At 39.3% G+C, this 21,324-nt stretch overlaps 1 protein-coding gene across 2 annotated transcripts in view; it reads left to right on the forward strand.

The window, feature by feature from the left end:
* Window positions 1-19,235, forward strand: part of LHPP (phospholysine phosphohistidine inorganic pyrophosphate phosphatase) — a 133,398-nt gene extending 114,163 nt beyond the window's left edge. For both annotated transcript variants that reach the window (XM_083364535.1, XM_083364537.1), the window contains exon 7: window positions 18,819-19,235. In XM_083364535.1, coding sequence (XP_083220661.1) covers window positions 18,819-18,915 — 97 coding nt within the window. In that variant the 3' untranslated portion in view covers window positions 18,916-19,235. The remainder of the gene's footprint in view (window positions 1-18,818) is intronic.
* The last annotated feature ends 2,089 nt before the right edge of the window (window positions 19,236-21,324 follow it).

Consider the following 21,324-nt stretch of genomic DNA (forward strand, 5'->3'; position numbering starts at 1 on the left):
ATTTGAGACAGTATAGATGGTCAATACCAGCCTCACTTTCTTTAGACTTTAAAAAAGCCTAGGTAGAACTTAAGTAAAGGAAAGACACTGGACTTGTTGACTGGACGTTTGGCAATTCGAGACCCAAGCACCACATGGTAGGGTGAGCTCCCATTCTTGCCCCAGCTCCTGCCAACCTGGCTGTTCGAAAGCATGCAAATGCAATAAGATTAGTAGGTACTACTTCAGTGGGAAGGTAACAGTGTTCTGTGTGCCTCAGCATATAGACATGCTGGCCTCATGATCATGGAAGCATCTTCGGACAACACTGGGTCCCTCAGCTAGGAAACAAAGATAAACACCACCCCCTAGAGTTGGACATGACTGGTCAGGGGAGAACACACACACACACACACACACACACACACACACACACACACACACACATAAACACACCCAGGAAGACAGAGCCAAACTCCCCTTGGATGCTGCCCAGGCAACCTTGGCTCTTTTATGACTTGTGGACTTCAACTCCCAGAATTCCTTAGCCAGCATAGAATTCTGGGAGTTGAAGTCCACGAGTCATAAAAGAGCCAAGGTTGCCTACCCCTGCCCTAGTTCATGTAAATATTTTTCCTACTCGGGTGACAGCTGTCAATATGTCAGCTTCAATATGAAGATCGATTGTGAATTTCCTCAAAGGTAGAAGTTTTTATAGAGTTTCTTCCTCTTCTCTCTTATATATGTATGTCTTCTGTGTGTATGTATTGGTGTACTGTATTTTAAGTTTTGTGACTTTTGATGGGTAGGTAGACAGGCAGACAGACAGACAGATGCCTCATTTGGGGCCTTAGATGATTTTTGACCTTATTTTGATTGAACTGTATTCTAATATTCTACTTTTTTCTTCTCATCATTGCTGACCAATCAATATCTAAATATTAAAAGTATGTAGAACTGGGTTTCCTGAAGCAGGTGTTGAACACAAGCTTGAGTATGTTAAATTTAATCTTTATAATTAAGAAAAAAGAGTGGCATTGGAAAGATCAAACAGGGAATCAGATACATGTGGAAAGATGTTTTACTGAGCTATCCTTCTCACTCTTGAGCAAGAGGAATTTTCTATGTCAGTGAAGCTCTATAATTAGCTTGCCAGAGCTGTGTCATCTCTCAACCACACGAATAGAATTAGGTTTCATTTTTACACCCTATATTTTACTGAAAGGTCACAAAGTAATAACGAGAGATAGATTGCATGATAAGCCAACTTGTTTCTGTTTCTTTGAAGCTGTGGAATAGTTCACTCTATATCAATGCCTGGTTTTGCATAGCTTTAATAATAACAATAATAATAAGTTGGAAGGGACCTTGGAGGTCATCTAGTCCAACCCCCTGCTCAGGCAGGAAACCCTATACCATTTCAGACAAATGGCTGTCCAGTCTCTTCTTAAAAACTTCCAGTGTTGGAGCATTCACCACTTCTGGAGGCAGGTTGTTCCACTGGTTAGTTGTTCTAACTGTCAGGAAGTTTCTCCTTAGTTCTAGGTTGCTTCTCTCCTTGACTAGTTTCCATCCATTGCTTCTTGTCCTGCTTTCAGGTGCTTTGGAGAATAGCTTGACTCCCTCTTCTCTGTGGCAGCCCCTGAGATATTGGAACACTGCTATCATGTCACCCCTCACTCTTCTCTTTGTTAAACTACACATACCCAATTCCAGCAACCGTTCCCTATATGTTTTAGCCTCCAGTCCCCCAATCATCTTTGTTGCTCTTCTCTGTACTCTTTCTAGAGTCTCGACATCTTTTTTACATCGTGGTGACCAAAACTGGATGCAGTATTCCAGGTGTGGCCTTACCAAGGCATTGTAAAGTAGTATTAGTACTTCATGTGGTCTTGATTCTATCTCTCTGTTAATGCAGCCTAGCACTGTGTTGGCTTTTTTGGCAGTTGCAGCACACTGCTGGCTCATATTGAAGTGATTGTCCACTAGGACTCCAAGATCTCTCTCACAGTTACTACTATTGAGCAAGGTACCACCTATACCAGGGGTGTCAAACTCAATTTCATTGAGGGCCGCATCAGCATTGCAGTTGCCCTCAGGGGGCCGGGCGGGTATGGCCTGGGTGGGCGTGGCCTACTGGGTGGGCGTGGCTAGAGTGCGTATGGCCTACTGGGTGGACATGGCCAGCTCTACATCGTTCGCATCAAGGGTGCCTATGGGGGCCTGGGCAGGAGTGGGACAGATCTGAGGGTCTCTGGCAGGAGGAGGGTCTCTGGGCCAGGGCCAAGGCAGCAGGGGCCGTTCCCTCACTGTTTCCAGGATGGCTTCGCGGGCCACATGAAACCACTTCGCGGGCCGGATCTGGCCCCCGGGCCTTGTGTTTGACATGTCTGACCTATACTATACCTCTGCATTTGATTTTTCCTGCCTAAATGTAGAACCTTACTTTTTTCATAATTGAATTTCATTTTGTTAGATAGTGCCCAGTGTTCGAGTCTGTCCAGATCCTCCTGTATCTTAAGCCTATCTTTATCATCTGGAGTATTGGCTATTCCTGCCAGCTTGGTGTCGTCTGCAAATTTGATGAGTTCCCCATCTATCCCCTCATCCAAATCGTTGATGAAGATGTTGAAGAGCACTGGGCCCAGAACAGAGCCCTGGGACACCCCACTGCAGAACAGAGCCCTGGGGCACCCCGCTACACACTTCCTTCCATGTAGATGCAGTTTCATTGAGGAACACACGCTGAGTACGGCCTGTCAGCCAGCTACAAATCCATCTGGTAGTGATGCTATCTAACCCACATTTTTCTATCTTATCAAGTAGTAGGTTGTGATCTACTTTATAAAATGCCTTACTGAAGTCCAAGTAAATTGCTTACTGCTAAGCTTGTAAGCTGCCCTGAGTCTTTGGAGAAGGGCGGGATATAAATGGAATTAAAATAAAAAATAAATAAAAATTAATTATATCTACAGCATTCCTCTGGTCCACTAGTTTTGTCACTTGGTCAAATAATGCAATAAGGTTTGTCTGGCATGATCTGTTTTTGACAAACCCATGTTGGCTTTTAGTGATAACTTTGTTCGCATCAAGGTGTTCGCTGATTTGTTGTTTGATTATCTTTTCCAGAATCTTCCCAGGTATTGAGGTCAGGCTGATAGGTCTGTAATTTTCTGGATCTATTTTTTCCCTTTTTTGAAGATGGGAACTACATCAGCTCTTTTCCAGTCCTCTGGTAGTTCCCCAGTGCTGCAGGATCTTTGAAAAATATAGTTCAGTGGTTCTGAGATTACGTCTGCCAGTTCCTTGAGAACTTTGGGGTGTAATCCATCTGGTCCTGGTGATTTGAACTCGTCTAGGCTGGACAGGTGCTCACTTACCATTTTCTTGCCTATCTTAACTTGCGTTTCTATTCTGTTTTTTATGGCACTGGTTTTGGTAGGTTGGACTGTTTTTTCCCTTTGTGTAAAGACAGATGCAAAAAACGAGTTAAATAGTTCTGCTTTCCTACAAAGTAATGGATATACAGTACATACTCAATCCCTATTATCCATACATAAAAGATACTTACAGGTTTTTCCTTTCTAGTTTGCTAAGTTGCCCCTTTTACATCTGAAGGGAGACATCAATGTTTTCAGGCTTTGTGTACAGATTGAAACTACCCTCCTTGATGACCATTAAAGTTCCTGTGTTACCAGCAAATTATTATCGTATATAAGAAGCATGTGATGCTTTGTTTATAGAAGTGTTATTATTAAGCCATACATCTCTAAAGAAAACCTACCTATTTAAAAGATGTTATTTTCTAAAGCTACTATTCTAAACCACATACTTGGCATAGGTTTTCTGTAATATTCTCCAAAGCACCTGAAGGCAGGACAGAAGCAACGGATCGAAACTAGTCAACGAGAGAAGCAACCTAGAACTGAGGACAAATTTCCTGACAGTTAGAAGAATTAATCAGTGGAACAACCTGCCTCCAGAAGTTGTGAATGCTCCAACACTTGGAAGGTTTTAAGAAGAGACTGGACAACCATTTGTCTGCAATGGTATAGGGCACAGGTCTGCAACCCGCGGCTCCGGAGCTGCATGCGGCTCTTTCAGCCGTCTCCTGCGGCTCCCAGTCCTCTGCCATGTGCAGTCCCCCCCAAAAAAAGTGGGACTAAAAAAGTTCAACCAATCAATTCAAATATGCAGGGTAGGTGCATATCTCGCCTTGGCTCCACTCTTCAGTCAAACCCTGTTCTGCGCATGCGCGCATGTACGTATGCGCGCATGTGTGCATGCGCGCATGTACGCATGTACGGTCCCAGTTTTTCCTTTTGTGAGAGAACCGGTTCCGAGTGGCTCTTTCACTGTTTCAGGTTGCTGACCCCTGGTATAGGGTTTCCTGCCTGAGCAGGGGATTGGTCTAGATGACCTCCAAGGGTCCCTTCTAACATGATCATCATCATCATCATCATCATTATTATTGTTGTTATTATTGTTGTTATTATTATTATTATTATTATTATTATTATTATTATTATTATTACTATTATTCTGCAGATAAACTGCCTTTGAACACTAAAAGTAGAGAGGATTAACATCTGTATCTAAAAGCTAAATGGAATTTATTTGATCTAGTCTAGTGGTTAAGGCACTAAGCTAGAAACAAGGACACCCGCAATTTGTAATCGTGTCTTAGGCATGAAAGATGGATAGGTGACTTTGGGCCAGTCACTCTCTCTCAGCCCAACCCGCCTCACCAGGTTGTTGTTGTAGGGAAAATAAGAGGAGGAGGAAGTATTAGGTATGTTTCACCCCTTGAGTTATTTGTAAAAGTAATAAAGTCAGGCTATAAATAAAGAAACATTTTTTTTACTTGAGACAGATTAAATGACACTTAGATAGGATGGTGCATTGAGTCCTCTTGTACAGGGTTGCCTGATATGTAAAGATTGCATTCTTGAATGATTATTGACATATTTAATATACCAATTTGTGATCTGTGTTGCTCAAAGTTATTAGAAGCCAAAATGCTGGGTTTCAATCTTTCAGGCAGCTTGAGAAAAAACAGTTAACATCTTATCTTTGGAATCTTTGTTTCTTTCCATGAAAGATTACTTTTCATGATAGTATCTAATTACCACCATACAGAACAGGCCACTTGGGGGAGAGATGGAGAGGAATCAACAATCTAGCTCACAGGTAATAAAACCAATTTACAAAGATATTAACCCACATTTTAATAATTTAGCATAAGGTTCTTGTATATCATATATAGAGATAGAAATAGATAGATAGATAGATAGATAGATAGATAGATAGATAGATAGATAGATAGATGATAGATAAGGCTGAGGATTAATCTTATTTTAACTGGGGTTTTATTTAGACAGGGACACATATAATTTCTTTTAAAATTTGTTTTTAACTTTTGTATTTTGGTTTTTTAATCACCCTGTAAACTGCCCTGAGTCCTTCGGGAAAGGGCGGTATATAAATGTAATAAAATAAATAAATAAATAAATAAATAAATAAATAAATAAATAATGACTTCAGTCAACTGAGTGTGGAAACACTCTTTATTTCCCTTAGTAATGACAACTGGGGTTTTACATGTTGCAGGGACTTAGTTTAATCTTTTTTAAATTGGTCTTAATTTTTGTATTAATGTTTTAAAAATTATACCCTGTAAACCGCCCTGAGTCCTTCGGGAAAGGGCGGTATATAAATTCAATAAATTAAATTAAACTTCATACCTCTAAGCCTACAGTCCTATCATTCATTTCCTTATGATAATTTAACAACAAAATATTCCCCAAATAAGTGACTTATTAGCCCGGAAAGATTTTAAAAACAGGGGAACCGAGAGAAAGAAAAGATAGGAATTGCCACCCAAGGGCAATTGGTGGTGCTTAAAAGCAAAATAGCAAGTTTCAGATATCCCCAGGATTAGAGAAAACCACTAGAGGGTATTGTAGCTTCTTCGTTCTTTCCAGCCCAGGACTTCTCTGATATTGAACTGAACATTTTGAGCATTGCCCAGAGCAGCTGGTAAGTCTATCTCTCAGCACAGATAAGCAGACCAGGCTGCTTTCCCGCAGTCAGAGGTAAACAGGCCTTGAGCAATGCATAATGTGAATATATTGGTAGGCAACATCTAGCCGTGACGTTAAAGGGTTCCTTGTAATAACAAAAAAGTGTGTCTTTATGTATTATTTATACAAAGCACACATCAAATGTACCATGAATCAAATGCATTTACAAAGCTTTGAAATGCGACGCTTTTCTGTGTTTTTGGGGGTTTTTTGATTTTGCACAAAATTTGCATGGAGGGCAATGCAGAAACAAGGATTAAGGACATAATAAGAACTGTGTACTAAATGAATCATCTTAGGAGCAATGTGCACAAAAAATACGACTTCTTGAGACAGAATTTGGAAATTTGGCATTGAACTTACGATCAGGACAATGAGTAACTTGAGTGAAGATTGACAAATGAATCTATAGCTAGTTGTAATAGGAAGTAGCATGAAGGAAGTTTATCTTCCTTTTACTATCATGCATATTCTTCCCATAATTGTTGTTTTAAAAGGGAGGGGAAATATGATGAAACTGATAACTTTGCGGGGAGAACGTTTCAATTAAAATAAAGTTCCCCACATCTAAAAGGATGGTGTTAGAACACATGCTTTGCATACATTTGATCCAGATTAAATCCCTGTCATATTTAATTAGCAGTGAGAAAGACCTCTATTCAAAGTCCTAGAGAGGTACTAGGCTGAAATGATTAACAGATGTTTCTGTGGAAATGTCTTGAGCAGTACAAATTGCTCTGGGAAAGGAAAGGCCAGTGATAAAAAAAATCCTTTTAAAATCATATTGAGAGGATGATTGGTTCATATTCCCAACGAAAATGAACATCGTTTAAGAATTCCATCAATGTAATTAACAGGTTTATGGAATGGGAAACTAGGGTAACATCTGTTGCACTTCTCTTTTTCACATCCCCATCACTTGTTGGGGAGAATATTATAAATATTATAAAGAAAAATATGTTCTATACGTATGCATCTCACCAAGACACACATTGTTTTGTAGATCAGTTTTGTGTGGTTGTGAGGCTTTGACCTTCATGGGGATGTGGTGATTGGTTTGATTGAGGATGTGATTAGATGACATTTGCAAATTACCACATGTTAAAAAACCATAGCTCACCAGGTTAATTGTGATCACAATGTAAGTCTGAGCATTAATGAAAGTAATTACAGTGCTGACAGCGATTCACCTGCTGGAATGGGGGAATTTGTTCCATAAGGCAAAAAGGATTGTGTGAATCTTCCTTGGAAATTATAGAATAATGATTTTCCCTCCCATGTACTCTTATATTTTGTAAAATTTGATGTTGTCTGGACTTAAAATAAATGCTAGTGGGATGTGTTATTTTATGGAAGTTGAGAATTACTCTTCAAAATAATTTAAAAAAAATTCATCTGTGAGAGACATTGAATAGTTTTAGGAGATTTATTCTCTCTTTTGTGTGAATATATATTTACTGTCCTTGGGGATGTATTTAACTGAAGCTGAACTATTGAAAGCACCAGCTAAGGAGATATTATTAAAATTACTCTTTAACTGTAATTATATTTTGCTTTGCTTTTACTGTACAGGTATATTGCTGTATTTGAGGGACGCGGTGGCTCAGTGGGTTAGGACGCTGAGCTTGTCGATCAGAAGGTCGGCAGTTTGGCGGGTCGAATCCCGAGTGCCACATAGCAGAGTGAGCGCCTGTTACTCGTCCCAGCTTCTGCCAACCTAGCAGTTTGAAAGCACGTCAAAATGCAAATAGAAAAATAGGGACCACTCCGGTGGGAAGGTAACAGCGTTCCATGCGCCTTTGGCGTCTAGTCATGCCGGCCACATGACCACGGAGACGTCCTCGGACAAGCGCTGGCTCTTCGGCTTTGAAACGGAGATGAGCACCGGTCCCTAGAGTCGGAAACTGTTAAATCTTCGAGAAACTTGCCAGGTTATAGAACAGTGGTGGCGAACCTATGGCACGCCTGCCAGAGGCGGCACTCAGAGCCCTCTCTGTGGGCATGCATGCCATCGTCCCAGCCCCGCTTTTCCCCATGGCCCCTTCCTCACCAGCAACCCCCCCAGAGGAGAATTGCCCCCAAGTAGCCAAGGACATGGCAGCCAGGCAGCAGGGACAAGACACTGCACTTGCGCCCTGTCGTGCGCAGATGATGCTGCAGGGTGCGGGCAGAGGCCGTGGCTGCCATGGCACTGCTGGGTTGTGTGGGCAATCTGCAGCAGGCCATGGAGGCAGTGAGTGGCCCTGTGGGCAGGGAGGGCAGGGGCGGGGCAGGGGTGGTTTTTGGGCACTCGGTCTCTAAAAGGTTCGTCATCACTGTTATAGAATATGTTTATTATTTTGCTTGTTCAGGAATATGAAATTGTAGAGAGAGAAAGAAAGGATATTCCATAGTTAGGCTACCACTATCTAGAATCCTTTTCTCTTACATTTCCAGAAAGTGATGATGGGATATAAACCGTGGCAAGATAGACAGCAACAGATTTAATACATAAATAAATAAAAATATAAACACCCACAGCAAAAGCAATGTTTTCTCAACTGTCGTGGTCTCCAAAGCTCCTTCCTATTCCAGACTTTGAGTCTGATCCCTGATATCCTGAGAAGAGACTGGGAAGCATTTAGCAACCAGTTCAACACACAATTAAAATCAGTAAAAAAGGTTTTCTAGATTACATGTTTGATAGTAGATTAGCTAATGCATTGTCTATTTGCTTCCTTCTTATTTCATCTTGAGAGCCAGAGGCGTTTAGAAAGTAGAGATGCATCAAGAGCAGCTATTGTAATGTTTGACAGACATTGATACAATTAAGATGCCTAATGCACATAAGAAGAAGATTAGAGTTGGAAGAACTGCTTAATGTGAAACTTGTTTATTCTGGAAGTAGAATCTTATTTTCATTAGTAATTCTTCCCTGCAAGAAAGCAGACTGCATTTACTTTTGGGCCAGGAACAGTTGAGAAAGTAAATTGTAAAATATTCCTGGTTTTCAATCAGTTGTGCAGCTAGTGATTATTTTCACAGTGTGAGTTCTTTCAATCTTATTTTCCTTTCCACAGTTTTTTTTTGTTTTCTTTTGTTTTTATTTCTTAACTGTATATATTTGTCTTTGGAAGGGTATGGTGGAATACATGTAAATGAATACATATCTGCAGTGATTTATTCTAACAAAACTCCAGCATTCTAATACTAGATTTTACCTTACTCTACAACAATGTTTCTCAGCCTTGGCAACTTGGAGATGTGTGAACTTCAGCTCCCAGAATTCCCAGCTCAGTGCTGGCTAGGAAATTCTGAGAGCTCAATTCACACATCTTGCGGTTGCCAAGATTGAGAAACACTGCTCTGTAACTTTATTTAATGAAATCACTGAAATTTGCTCTTGGGTGGCAGAGGAAAAGCATTAAAAAACTAGAAACCTGAATAACTATCATGAAACAGACAGCCTTCCCACCATTTTTATTCATTTCTATTCAGCATACACTCTTGTACTATGAAATTTAATGGGATTTACCCACTAAATATGGATGCATGAACCTGTATCTTTAGTAACCACTGAGATGATACAGAAAAGAGGATAATTATAATAATAGTAATAATAGTAATAATACAGCCTGTGTCAACCATTAGTGCCAGTCAATTTGAGTGTTCAGTTGACTATGTTTTATGAATAAAAGTTTTATAGTAGTAGTAGTAGTAGTAGTAGTAGTAGTAGTAGTAATAGTACTAATAGAGTTGGAAGGGACCTTAGAGGTCTTCTAGTCCAACCCACTGCTCAGGCAGGAAACCCTGTGCCATTTCAGAACAATGGTTGTCCAATCTCTTCTTAAAAACTTCCAGTGTTGGAACATTCACACACTTCTGGAGGCAGGTTGTTCCACTGATTAATTGTTCTAACTGTCAAGAAATTTCTCCTTAGTTCTAGGCTGCTTCTGTCTTTAATTAGTTTCCATCCATTGCTTCTTGTCCTGCCTTCAGGTGCTTTGGAGAATAGCCTGACTCCTTTGTGGCAACCCCTGAGATATTGGAACACGGCTATCATGTTATCCCTCATTCTGCTCTTCATTAAACTAGACATTCCTTATATGTTTTAGCCTCCAGTCCCCTAATCATCTTTGTTGCTCTTCTTTGTACTCTTTCTAGAGTCTCAACATCTTTTTTACATCTTGGTGACCAAAACTGGATGCAGTATTCCAAATGTGGCCTTACCAAGGCATTGTAAAGTGGTATTAACACTTCACGTGATCTTGATTCTACCCTCTGTTAATGCAGTCTAGCACTGTGTTGGCTTTTTTGGCAGCTGCAGCACACTGCTGGCTCATATTGAAGTGATTGTCCACTAGGACTCCAAGATCCCGCTCATAGTTACTACTATTGAGCAAGGTACTTCCTATACTATACCTGTGCATTTGGTTTTTCTTGCCTAAATGTAGAACCTTACATTTTTATAAGTTTTTTTGATAAGTTGGCTTTTGCACTATGAAGTTGTGTGTATTTATATTGTAGCACATGGAATTGCTTTGGAATAACTGAAAATTGAAGTTGCTGCAGGAAACTGGCTTTGCTCCAGGGCAACAAAATAGCTTTTGAAAAATCATGCTATGCTTCCATTTTATACACATCAAATTTGAGCAGGAATTCTTCCCCAGCGATCTTTATCTTCCCTTTGTTATCTTTCTTCTCTTTTCACTGGGAATATGATGGAGCCAGATTGTTAATTATTTAGCCGTGTGGTTAATAGTCATCTGACAATTGTGAGCCACAACAAAGGACATGGAACAAGGTTACAAATCATTTCTCTCTGATTCTCTCTGTAATGCTTCCTGCCAAATCTTCCCAGCATCCTCAGTTTGCATATACATTATTTTACAGTTCCATCCTATGATCTTCAAGCCTCAAGGATACTGAAGAGGAGAAAAAAGCATGAGGTTCCTGTATCAAAATGCAAACTTATGGGTCTCTAAAGTAAATCTCCTTGGCCAACTCTTTTACTTTATCTTCCAGCAAATGCAGATTTGCTGGAAAAAATAGTAGCAGGAAACACAAGCACTAGACTGGTGTTTCCTGACATTATTCAATTCACCTATTTATTTATGGAAATAATTATTTTACTTTCCTGATTCTTCTTCTTCTTCCTAGTGTTATTCCTGTGCTATGCCAGGTTCTGCTTATTTCTGCTATGGCAGGGTCCTTTCCTGATTATGTGCAGTGGAGAGAAATATAGTCTATGGTCGGTTATCTGGTCTATCCATGATAAATAACATGATGAGTTTTATATGATGTGCTCTAATGTCTTTATTTTACTCCCTCACTCCTTATTAAATGTGCAGGGAATAGTTTCACTAGCTGAATTTAGTTGTCTTTTTAAATACTGTACATTGTACCTCTGCTTTTGATAGTATTTAGAAATTAAGAGAGAGCACATAGTTTTTATCAAATAAAAGAAATAAATGTTACTTTGATTTTTTTTTTAAAAAAATTAAGCTTAAATTTAGATTAAAACAAAATCTTCCATTTAAAGGAAATTGGTTCTTGGCCCTGAAGAAATAATACAACCCTAGCCATGAAAAATGCTGGGTGGCTGCAGCTAATGCCTCTGAAAGTCTAAGAACAAAACTATTTAAACATTAAAAACAAACCATGGCTTTGTATAACACTGTCTTCTGGGCAGGCAACTCCTATATTTGTACATGAGGCTAGATTAAGATAATCAAGGACTGATAAGCTGTTATTCAGACTTATTCAGAAATGGAATCAATTAGTCTGAGCGGGCATGGTTGCCATAAGATTTATGGCTTAGCATGAGATATGAACAAAATCACTGTCTGAGTTCCCACATCACAGTAAGCCACAGTTCACAAAACTCTTAGACCAAAGCTGTAGGGAGCTCAGCACGGTATGTGATATATATATATATTCCTTTATATCTTTCGGTAATATAGTGTCTCTGTATGTATGTATGCATATTTATATTCATTTTTTTGTCCAATGTAGACAAAGAACTGGGGAATATCAGCACAGCTTAAAATATTGATTGATTCACTTTACATTAGGCTATTGGGGGGAGTGTATGCTTAAATCCTGGCTGGCCAAAAACAAATATATTTTTTTAATTTATTTATTTAATTTGATTTATATACCGCCCTTCTCCCGAAGGACTCAGGACGGTGTACAGGGCAATAAATATATTAAAAATACAATCTTCCGGGTAAGATTCAAGGTACTAGTAATGGTATTTAAGGCCCTACATGGCATGGGTCCGGAGTACCTTAGGGAACACCTGCTGCCGGCATCAACTTCCTTTCGCCCTGTGCGTTCCCACAGAGAGGGCCTCCTCAGGGTGCCACCGATCAGAGAATGTCGATTGGTGGCCCCCAGGGGGAGATCCTTCTCTGTGGGTGCCCCGGAGCTATGGAATCAGTTACCGGTTGAGCTCCGGATGGCGCCCGATCTTCGCTCCTTCCGTCGCGTTCTAAAGACATTCTTATTTGAACAAGCCGGCCTGGCCTGATGGGGGATGGGCAGGGTTTTTTATTGTTATTTTTAATATTTGTATGTACTGTTTTTAGTGGGCATATATTTAATCCTTTTTAACTTTTGTAACTCTGTATTTTTTATGCTTGCCCTGTTCACCGCCCTGAGTCCTTCGGGAGAAGGGCGGATATAAATAAAATTATTATTATTATTATTATTATTATTATTATTATTATTATTATTATTATTATTATTAAATATACAAAAGTTAAGAAAAATTAAATATTGTGCCCGATACAATAAAATTAATTAAAATCAATATTAAAACCCCAAACCCATCAGACCAGGCTGGCTTGTTCGAATAGATAAGTTTTTAGATCACATCGGAAGGAGCGAAGGTCGGGAGCCATCCGGAGCTCAACTGGTAAGCGGTTCCAAAGGTCTGGCGCGCCCACAGAGAACGCCCTCCCCCTGGGGGTCACCAGTCGACATTCTCTGACCGGTGGCACCCTGAGGAGGCCCTCTCTGTGGGAGCGCACTGGACGAAGGGAAGTTGACGCCGGCAGCAGGTGCTCCCGTAAGTAACCCGGACCCTTGCCATTTAGGGCTTTATAGGTCATCACCAGCACCTTGAATCTCACCCGGAGGGCAACTGGAAGCCAATGCAGCTCACGGAGAACATACTTCAGAGAGATACAATAACATGTGCTTATACTTTTATTGACTCTTAATTAATTTCAAGTAGCTTGTCTTTTAAGATACAAATCCTGCTTAAGCAACATCATTAATGATAAATGCAAGTATATATTATTTTTAAAACAATGAAAATACTTTTGGAATTTCCCCCCAAAAGCAGTTTCTGCTCATGTCAAGCGAGAGTTGAGGAAGACAAATTTGCAATAAATTTCCAGGATGATCTTTATTTTCTGTCCTCCTTTCTTCCCTATTATATTCTGAATGCAGAGAAAGTCTACTGATGCCTTAGGATAAAAGTCTCAGTATTTTCGTTAATAACTTTTGAATACCTTACCAGTTAGCTTCTGGGTGCAATTCAAGTGTTGTGATTCAGGGTCAGCCTGTGGGTTCGGCAGTTGGGTTGGACGACTCAGAGGAGGAGGGGGGTGTTGAAGACCTTGCTGAGGGGGTTGAAGATCTTGCTGATGATAGCCCTCAGGCAGGCCCCTCCCACTTGGTCACCATGGAGACCCAGCTGTGTGAGCCTGACAGTGTGGATGAAGATGACCCACAGCTGGCCCTGCTCAAGGACGCCCGACGCAGGAGGCAGTCAAGTAGGAGTAAACAGAGGAAGGCAATGGGGCTTCTCGGAAGGAGGCAGAGAGAAGCCACGCCCTGAACTCTTTATAAAGGGAATGTGTGGGGAGGGCTGGTTTGCTGAAAGCAACCGCTCAGATAGTGTTTCAAAGCTCCTGTATCTTGGTTCGTGTCTTGTTTGTTTTTGTTAGTAATAAATTTGGCAGACGTTTTTCCAGCCTCTTGCCGTTTGTAAAGGGGGTTGCCTTTTCTGCAGGGCCGGTAGCAGGCTGGTACAGAACATCAAGGTGCTAGTTATTCCAGCACATAGCACCTTTCAACAAGCATAATATAAGTATACACTGTCTAGATTTATCCCTCTAAATTTAAGATGAGGGCAACTTCCTCCAATCCATATTTCAGAAAATGAACTGAACTACAGATAGTCCTTGACTTAAGACCACAACTGAGCCCAACATTTCTGTTTCTAAGCGAGACATTTCTTAAGTGAATTTTGCCCCATTTGACGACCTTTCTTGCCAGAGTGGTTAAGTGAATTCTTGCCACAGTTGCTATGCTGGTAACACGGTTGTTCAGTGAATCTGGCTTCCCCATTGACTTTGCTTGTCAGAAGGTCACAAAAGGGGGATCACTTGACCCTAGGACACTGCAACTGTCATAAATACAAGTCAGTTGCCCAGCATCTGACTTTTGATCACGTGACCATGCTGCAACAGTCGTAAGTGTGAAAGATGGTCATAAGTCATTTTTTTCAGCGCTGTTGTAACTTTGAATGATCGCTCAATGAACTGTTGTAAGTTGAAGACTACCTATACTCGTGATCCAGCATTTTAGGGACACACATCTTGCATGTCATCAACATTTCTGCTATTTAAATTAATACAGAGTTGCTAAATGTAATTAGCCTAGGGATGTTAAAAACATCTTCAGCTAACCACATTATGGGCATATGCAGAGGAGCACAGGAGGAGCCATGCATGGTGACACTTTACAGTGTGTAACGGGCATAATTTTCTTTGTGATGTCATGGCACACTTTTTCATCATTTTGACAAAGTATGTCTGGAGCACGTACAAGTCATAATATTTCCAAATCATCTAACACCGAATCAAAGAATTGTCTTTGATTAGCAAATAATAATAATAATAATAATAATAATAATAATAATAATAATAATAATAATAATAATAATAATAATAATAATAATTTAATTTTTATACCGCCCTTCTCCCGAAGGACTCAGGGCGGTGTACAGGGCAATACAATAAAATACAATATATACAAATTAAAAGAAATATTAAATACAATAGCCCAATTCAATAGATTAATACAAAACGTTAAAATACCCCTAAACCCATCAGACCAGGCCGGCTTGTTCAAATAAATATGTTTTTAGGTCACGTCGGAAGGAGCGAAGGTCGGGAGCCGTCCGGAGCTCCACCGGTAAACGGTTCCAAAGGTCTGGCACGCCCACAGAGAACGCATACTAGCATGTAACTTTTCATTATGTAATGGTCAAAACACTTCATGCACTTCCAGCCTAACCATTCCCACAGTATGCTAAATAATATTTCATTGATTTGGCAAGAAGATATTCACTGCCAAAAAAATAAAAAATAAAAAAATCCTGTGTCTTGTTAATACTCTCTTGAAAGTCCATATTCCTATAATACACTTTGATTTAATAGCCAAGGTGCTTAACGGCTTATTAAATTGAAATATTATTTCCTCAATTCTTATATTGAATCTGCTCTTCAGCTAAGCAGCTGATTATTAAAAAATGTGTGCACCTTACATATCTCAAAATAAATTGCTTTTGTAAAAAGTACAATTTGAAAATTTTATTGGGAAATTATGAAATATTTTCAAAATCAGCGTCAAGACTTGAATTTCCCCTGCTGTGAAATAAAATGTTCCATGTGTCAGTAATAGCGTTTCTTGTTTATTAAAAAATGAAATTCATTAGCATAAGAAACATTTGCTCATAGATTCTGATATCTCACTAAATACTCATGTGTGAAAAGGAAAGAAAACACATTCCTTTGAACATTGGACTTTATTTTTGAGCTCTAGAAAGGAAACTGCAAAATAAACAGCAGATTACCAGATGGTCTGATGTAACAACAATAATAAAAATTTCCAAGCTCAAAGTTACAAGATATTAGGATATGATTATCTGCTACAATGCCTTAACTCTGAAGTTACTGCTTTAATAAAAGACAGTACTGTTTATAATTACAGTGTACAAACTAGAAAATGATGGGCATGTAACGCATACACCCAAAGGTTTAATTTTCTGCATTTAAAGATGCATTACACCATTCCTCATCTGAAAATATAGCTTACAAATATTATAAATGAAATAATCCCTTCTTGCAGAATTACATATTTAAAAGCATAGAATGAAACAGGATTAGAAGGAATAGGAAAAGAGTCAAATCAGAGCCAAGTGGTTTACAGCGCCACAATCAGAAGATCAAAGTGGTGGATCTGCCCATAAAAAAGCTGTTATATTCTGTTACTTATGTGGCCTTGGGCACAGTGAGTAGCTGGAGAGAGGAAGGGTCCAGCTTTTATACCTATATATTTCTGTTTACCCAAAGAACGGGAGTGGGTTTGCCAAACTGGACATGGCATAACTGCATCAACTCTGTATTGAAAATCTAGCACTGGTTACAAGCTTTTTCACAACCTTCAATTGAGAGGCTGACTTTAAGTTTTAAAACCCTAAATGCTTTTAAATCAGTTTATCTGCAGGATAAAGCATCTCTGTTATTATGGGTAATAATTTCTCAGGATAATTTCTTAGTTATCAAAGCTACAAAGGGACTGCCCTCCAGAGTTTGGAAGCAACACAAATAGCCATGTGTTGTTTTTTTGAAGACTCTTCCACTTATTTGTGTAGCTGCCATTAGTCTCTGCATTCTTTGTTCTTACAAAGGATGTCAAAACCATAATTTTATCTGAAGTATAGCTTAATCATTTTAATTTTTTAGTTTTTAAAAATTTATTGCTTAATGAATATAACACTTCTTGAAATTTTTATTATGCTATTGGTTTCTGGTGGTTGTCTTTTAACTATTGTAAATTATGGTGATTTTCACAAAAGTGAAATTTTCTGAATAAATAAAAGAAAATTGTAATTTCCTACACTGACAGCATGGCAAATTAGAGATCAATGAACAATGGACTACTAGTGAAGAGTGATTCCAAACAGTATTAATGAGGACTTTCATCCATTTGAGAAACCAAGACAATTTCAGAGCATTATCAAGAGAAAGCTTCCCGGAAGCCTCACCCCAAGCCTAACATATGATTTGTTCTAACAAGCATATGTTGAATCCTGCAAATCACAGTCATTGATAGCTTTATTTTCACCAGTTGAGGAAGCAAATAAAACCTTGAGTTTTAAACTGGTCAAATGAAAATGGAACCAAGGACTGAAGCTGCGCTGACTGTGATTTCTGTCTTTGAAGCCCACAGAACTAAAATCAGTGGTGGGATTCAAATATCTGAACAACTGGTTCTATGTGTGGACGCCGCTTCCAGAAGTCCATTCTGCAAGTGGTGTCCACGCACTTCTGGTGGGCTGTTCTGGGCCTGGAAGGCCTCCCCCAGCTCAGAATGGACTTCTGGAAGTGGGGTCCATGCACTTCTGGCGGTCCATTCTGGGCCTTGCGAAAAAGGGCTAGGCTAGGGCGTCAACAAAAAATTAGCTACCGGTTCTACCAAACTGGTGCGAACCAGCTGAATCCCACCACTGACTAAAATGCTTTTTTTTTAAATGGTCTCAAGATATCACCTTGAATCATTCCAAAATACAGCTCACTGAAGACTGCCACTGCAGTCAAATCTGCCAAAATATATAGAATGTACCAAAAATCAGACTTCATAAGCCAACAGATGATGTAAAGGAGACCTTCATGTTAAAATTCACATTAGAAGAAATGTTACTGTGTCATGAGTTAAAGGAGTAAGGAAGTATTTAGAACAACTGGCAGCCAATTTGAACGTTTAATATAATGTATTTAATAAGTCATGTTATAGGAGACTACAGGACTAGTCCCAGTTCCAAGATGTTACAAATAAATAGTTGTGAAATTGATCACCGTTTGCAGTGCTTAAAAACAAGTGATTTACTAAAGAGAGTATTAGGCAAGTTCCTCTGCATGCTAACCATGACCCATTCAATAACTATAATGTGGGTAGAAGTGGGGTCCTCCTTTAATTTCCTAAGTATTAAGATGGATGGGTGTTGTTTTTTTGTAACTTCATCACTGGTACTGAACAACTTTGATTAAGTAAGTTAACTTACTTAACATAAAATTGCATAAATAACAACTTAGTGGATAGAATTAATTAGGGTCTCCTTTGTACAGAACAGCCCATTTGTAGATATGATGCATAGTTTATTGGTTTGGGTAAGGAGAAGGTAGATGGCAGTGACCAGTGTGGGCAGGAGTAATATCCTTTTCTTATCTCCTGTTAAGATGCATGATGGCCTGATTTAATACACTGTAGGTTTTACAGTTTATAAAACATGGGAATTTCAGAGATTCTTTGAACAATGTTTGTGGTTTCCTGTTCTCAGAATGGTAGGAAAAGCCCACTACAGATTTTTAGGACTTGCACTGCCAACCTGTGGTGGTGTGTTTGGAAGTGGTTCCAGAGATTGCCAAAAAAAAGAGGGGGGTGAGAATTTGGGACTGGAATTGCCTAATCCTGCTCAAAACCATGTCCGTACAAGCAACCCCTACAATAATCAAGTTCATAAACAAACAGATCGCAATGCTGGGATGGAAGTGGGGGAGAGATAAAGTACAAAACTTGCTGTTGGCAATGTTCATTATATCTTTGTTTAAACATTGACTCATGGCTAAAAGAGACAGAAGGCACTGTGTGAAGTAGCACTAAGAATGAGACTTTGCAGAGAATGAAATGTGTACTTGCTATTGTTTGCATGCCCCAGTTCATCCTCTCTCTGTTTTGTGCTTTTTATCCCCTTTGCAGACCTTGTGATGAGCAGCATCCAGAAGTCAAAGCCGACCTTTATGTGAACAATCTGGCAGAAGCTGTTGATATAATTCTCAAGTATTTGCATAAATAAAAATGCTGCAGGAGTCCACTTAAGGCAGATGTTAATGTAAGATCTTTAGCGTAACTGCACATTTCTAGTAACGTTCAAACCTTCATCCATTGTTTATGGACTAATTGTGAAGCAACGTACAGCACCACAAACATGCCTTCAACAGTCTAACTTAATTTGCTATTTTATCCAGCTAACGTGATAGATTAACCACAATGAAGAAAAAAAAGTTCAGTTCCTCCCTGTTACTCTGCTCTAGGAATCATCTGAATCTTGTTTGTCTGTTTTGGGGGTACTGTAGCACATCACCAAATAAATCTCTGTACCATGTACCACTCAAGATAGGAACTCCTTCTTGTCTTGGCCATTTTTTATTATCTTCTTATTTCCTGCACACACACAAAAGACCCTACAGAAAGCAATCTCTGTAGAACCTAAAGAGTTTTGTGCAGAATTGCCTCAAAAGACACAAGTAAGATCACGTCTTTGGATAATTTTTCATTTTTATTGTCTCCACCCATTCAGCAGGAAGAAAGAAAGGATCATGCTAGGAATAAAGACAGATGTTTATACAACAATCGGAGTGTTGATCAGCATCCACACTACAGCTGGCCCAAATGTTTCCTCCTCCTTCCTCTGGGGTGGGATGGATCTTCCAAGTTTGCAGTAGAAGCTGGTTTTCCAATGTTCTGAGGGTGGCATCCTGTAGCATCAACACAAAGCTTTGCCCACGCCCAGTCCCTGAAGCAATTTTGCTTTCTTTTAATCTGTCTTAACAAGAAGATGAATGAATTACATAAACACAATACAGAACATGTAGATGGATTTAAGATGCATCCAGCCTTCCTGAAGTATTAAAGGAGGAGCAGCAGGAAATTCCGAGCCAGCATTTGAAACACTGGTAGGCATACATCAGTTACTTCAGTTTCAAAGCTGGATTGAAATACCCACATACAGTAGATGCTATCTTCATGCTGCATTTATATATTACATTTCTCCTTTGAAACTTGAAAGAAGTTTTAAAGCAATCCTCGACTTATAAACATTCAGTGACCGTTCAAAGTTACAACAGCACTGGAAAAAGTTGTCCTATGACTATTTTTTTCCACATACAACCATTGCAGCATCCCTGTGGTCATGTGATCAAAATTCAGATACTTGACAACTGGTTCATATTCATGACAGTTATAGGTTTCCCAGGGTCATGTGATCCCCTTTTGTGACCTTCTGACGAGCAAAGTCAATGGGGAAGAACCAGATTTGCTTAAACAACCGTGCTGCTAACTTAAAACAACTGCAGTGATTGACTTAAGAATTGTGGCAGAAAAGTCGTAAAATGGGGCAAAACTCGCTTAACAAATTTCTCACTTAGCAACAGAAATTTTGGGCTCAATTGTGGTTGTATGTCGAGGATTACCTGCATTTCTCAGATAAGTGAATGGGTTGTTTCAGAAGTAGTCTGGACTGACCTTGGGAAATTTCAAAAAAATACTTGACCTGATGAAACCCAAATTAAATAAGAGCTCAGCAGTTTGACATTTTGTGCATATGGCACTCTGTGGATGTGGGGAGTTCTATGACTTCCATCCTGAGAAATATGTACCTCTCTGTTCATTTTCATATCTTGCAGGTTAACATCAGCTCCCATGGCTGAGCTTTATTCGTGATTTTCTTCTTTAAACAGGCTTACTTACAGAGAACACCTTCTGTTGGCCAGCTGCCAAGCTGAAAGAGCTGATGTTGAGTTTCTTGTGTTTCAAGACATTGGCACTGCACAAAATCAGCTTGAAATACATAATAAAATAGTTTGAGAATTGTTGGATTAAATTGAAAGAATGTTCATTGTATTCTCTCTCTCTCTCTCTTTCCCTCCCTCTCCCCCTCCCTCTCTCTCTTTCTCTCTGAGGGCACTTCTTGGCATTGAGCAATTTAAGACTGAAAACAAGAATGACTTGGAGTATCCATACGGACACATTACGTAACTTTGCACAGCACACAGGTGCTTTTTCAGGGAAAATATTCAGATGTAGATTAGGATTGGAACACCCATCTTTTCCAATTAGCTTAATTCTGGGATTGCAATTCTGATATATGATGTTGGAGTGGGCTTAAATTATGAATGTTTAACTGGATTTTTTATGTATGCTGCCCAGAGCACTGTGTGACAGTTGGATGGCTGTATAAATTTGTGCATAAAGAAACAAACAAATTAATATCTCAAGAAAAGAAACACTATATGTAGAAAGTTGCACAATATGACTGGTCATTCTTATTGGAAGTTATTGGAAATGGCCAGATGATATTCAGTGGGGTTTAAATCTTTTACCAGTAATTGAAGTCACGGACTGCATTTGTAATCACACTCACCCTTTAAATGTCTATGTACAGTGCATTACCTATGGAAACTAAACAATTTGTTTAGGGAGTCCT

The sequence above is a fragment of the Vipera ursinii genome (genome assembly GCF_947247035.1).
Source record: "Vipera ursinii genome assembly, chromosome: 5".
Taxonomy (NCBI): domain Eukaryota; kingdom Metazoa; phylum Chordata; class Lepidosauria; order Squamata; family Viperidae; genus Vipera; species Vipera ursinii.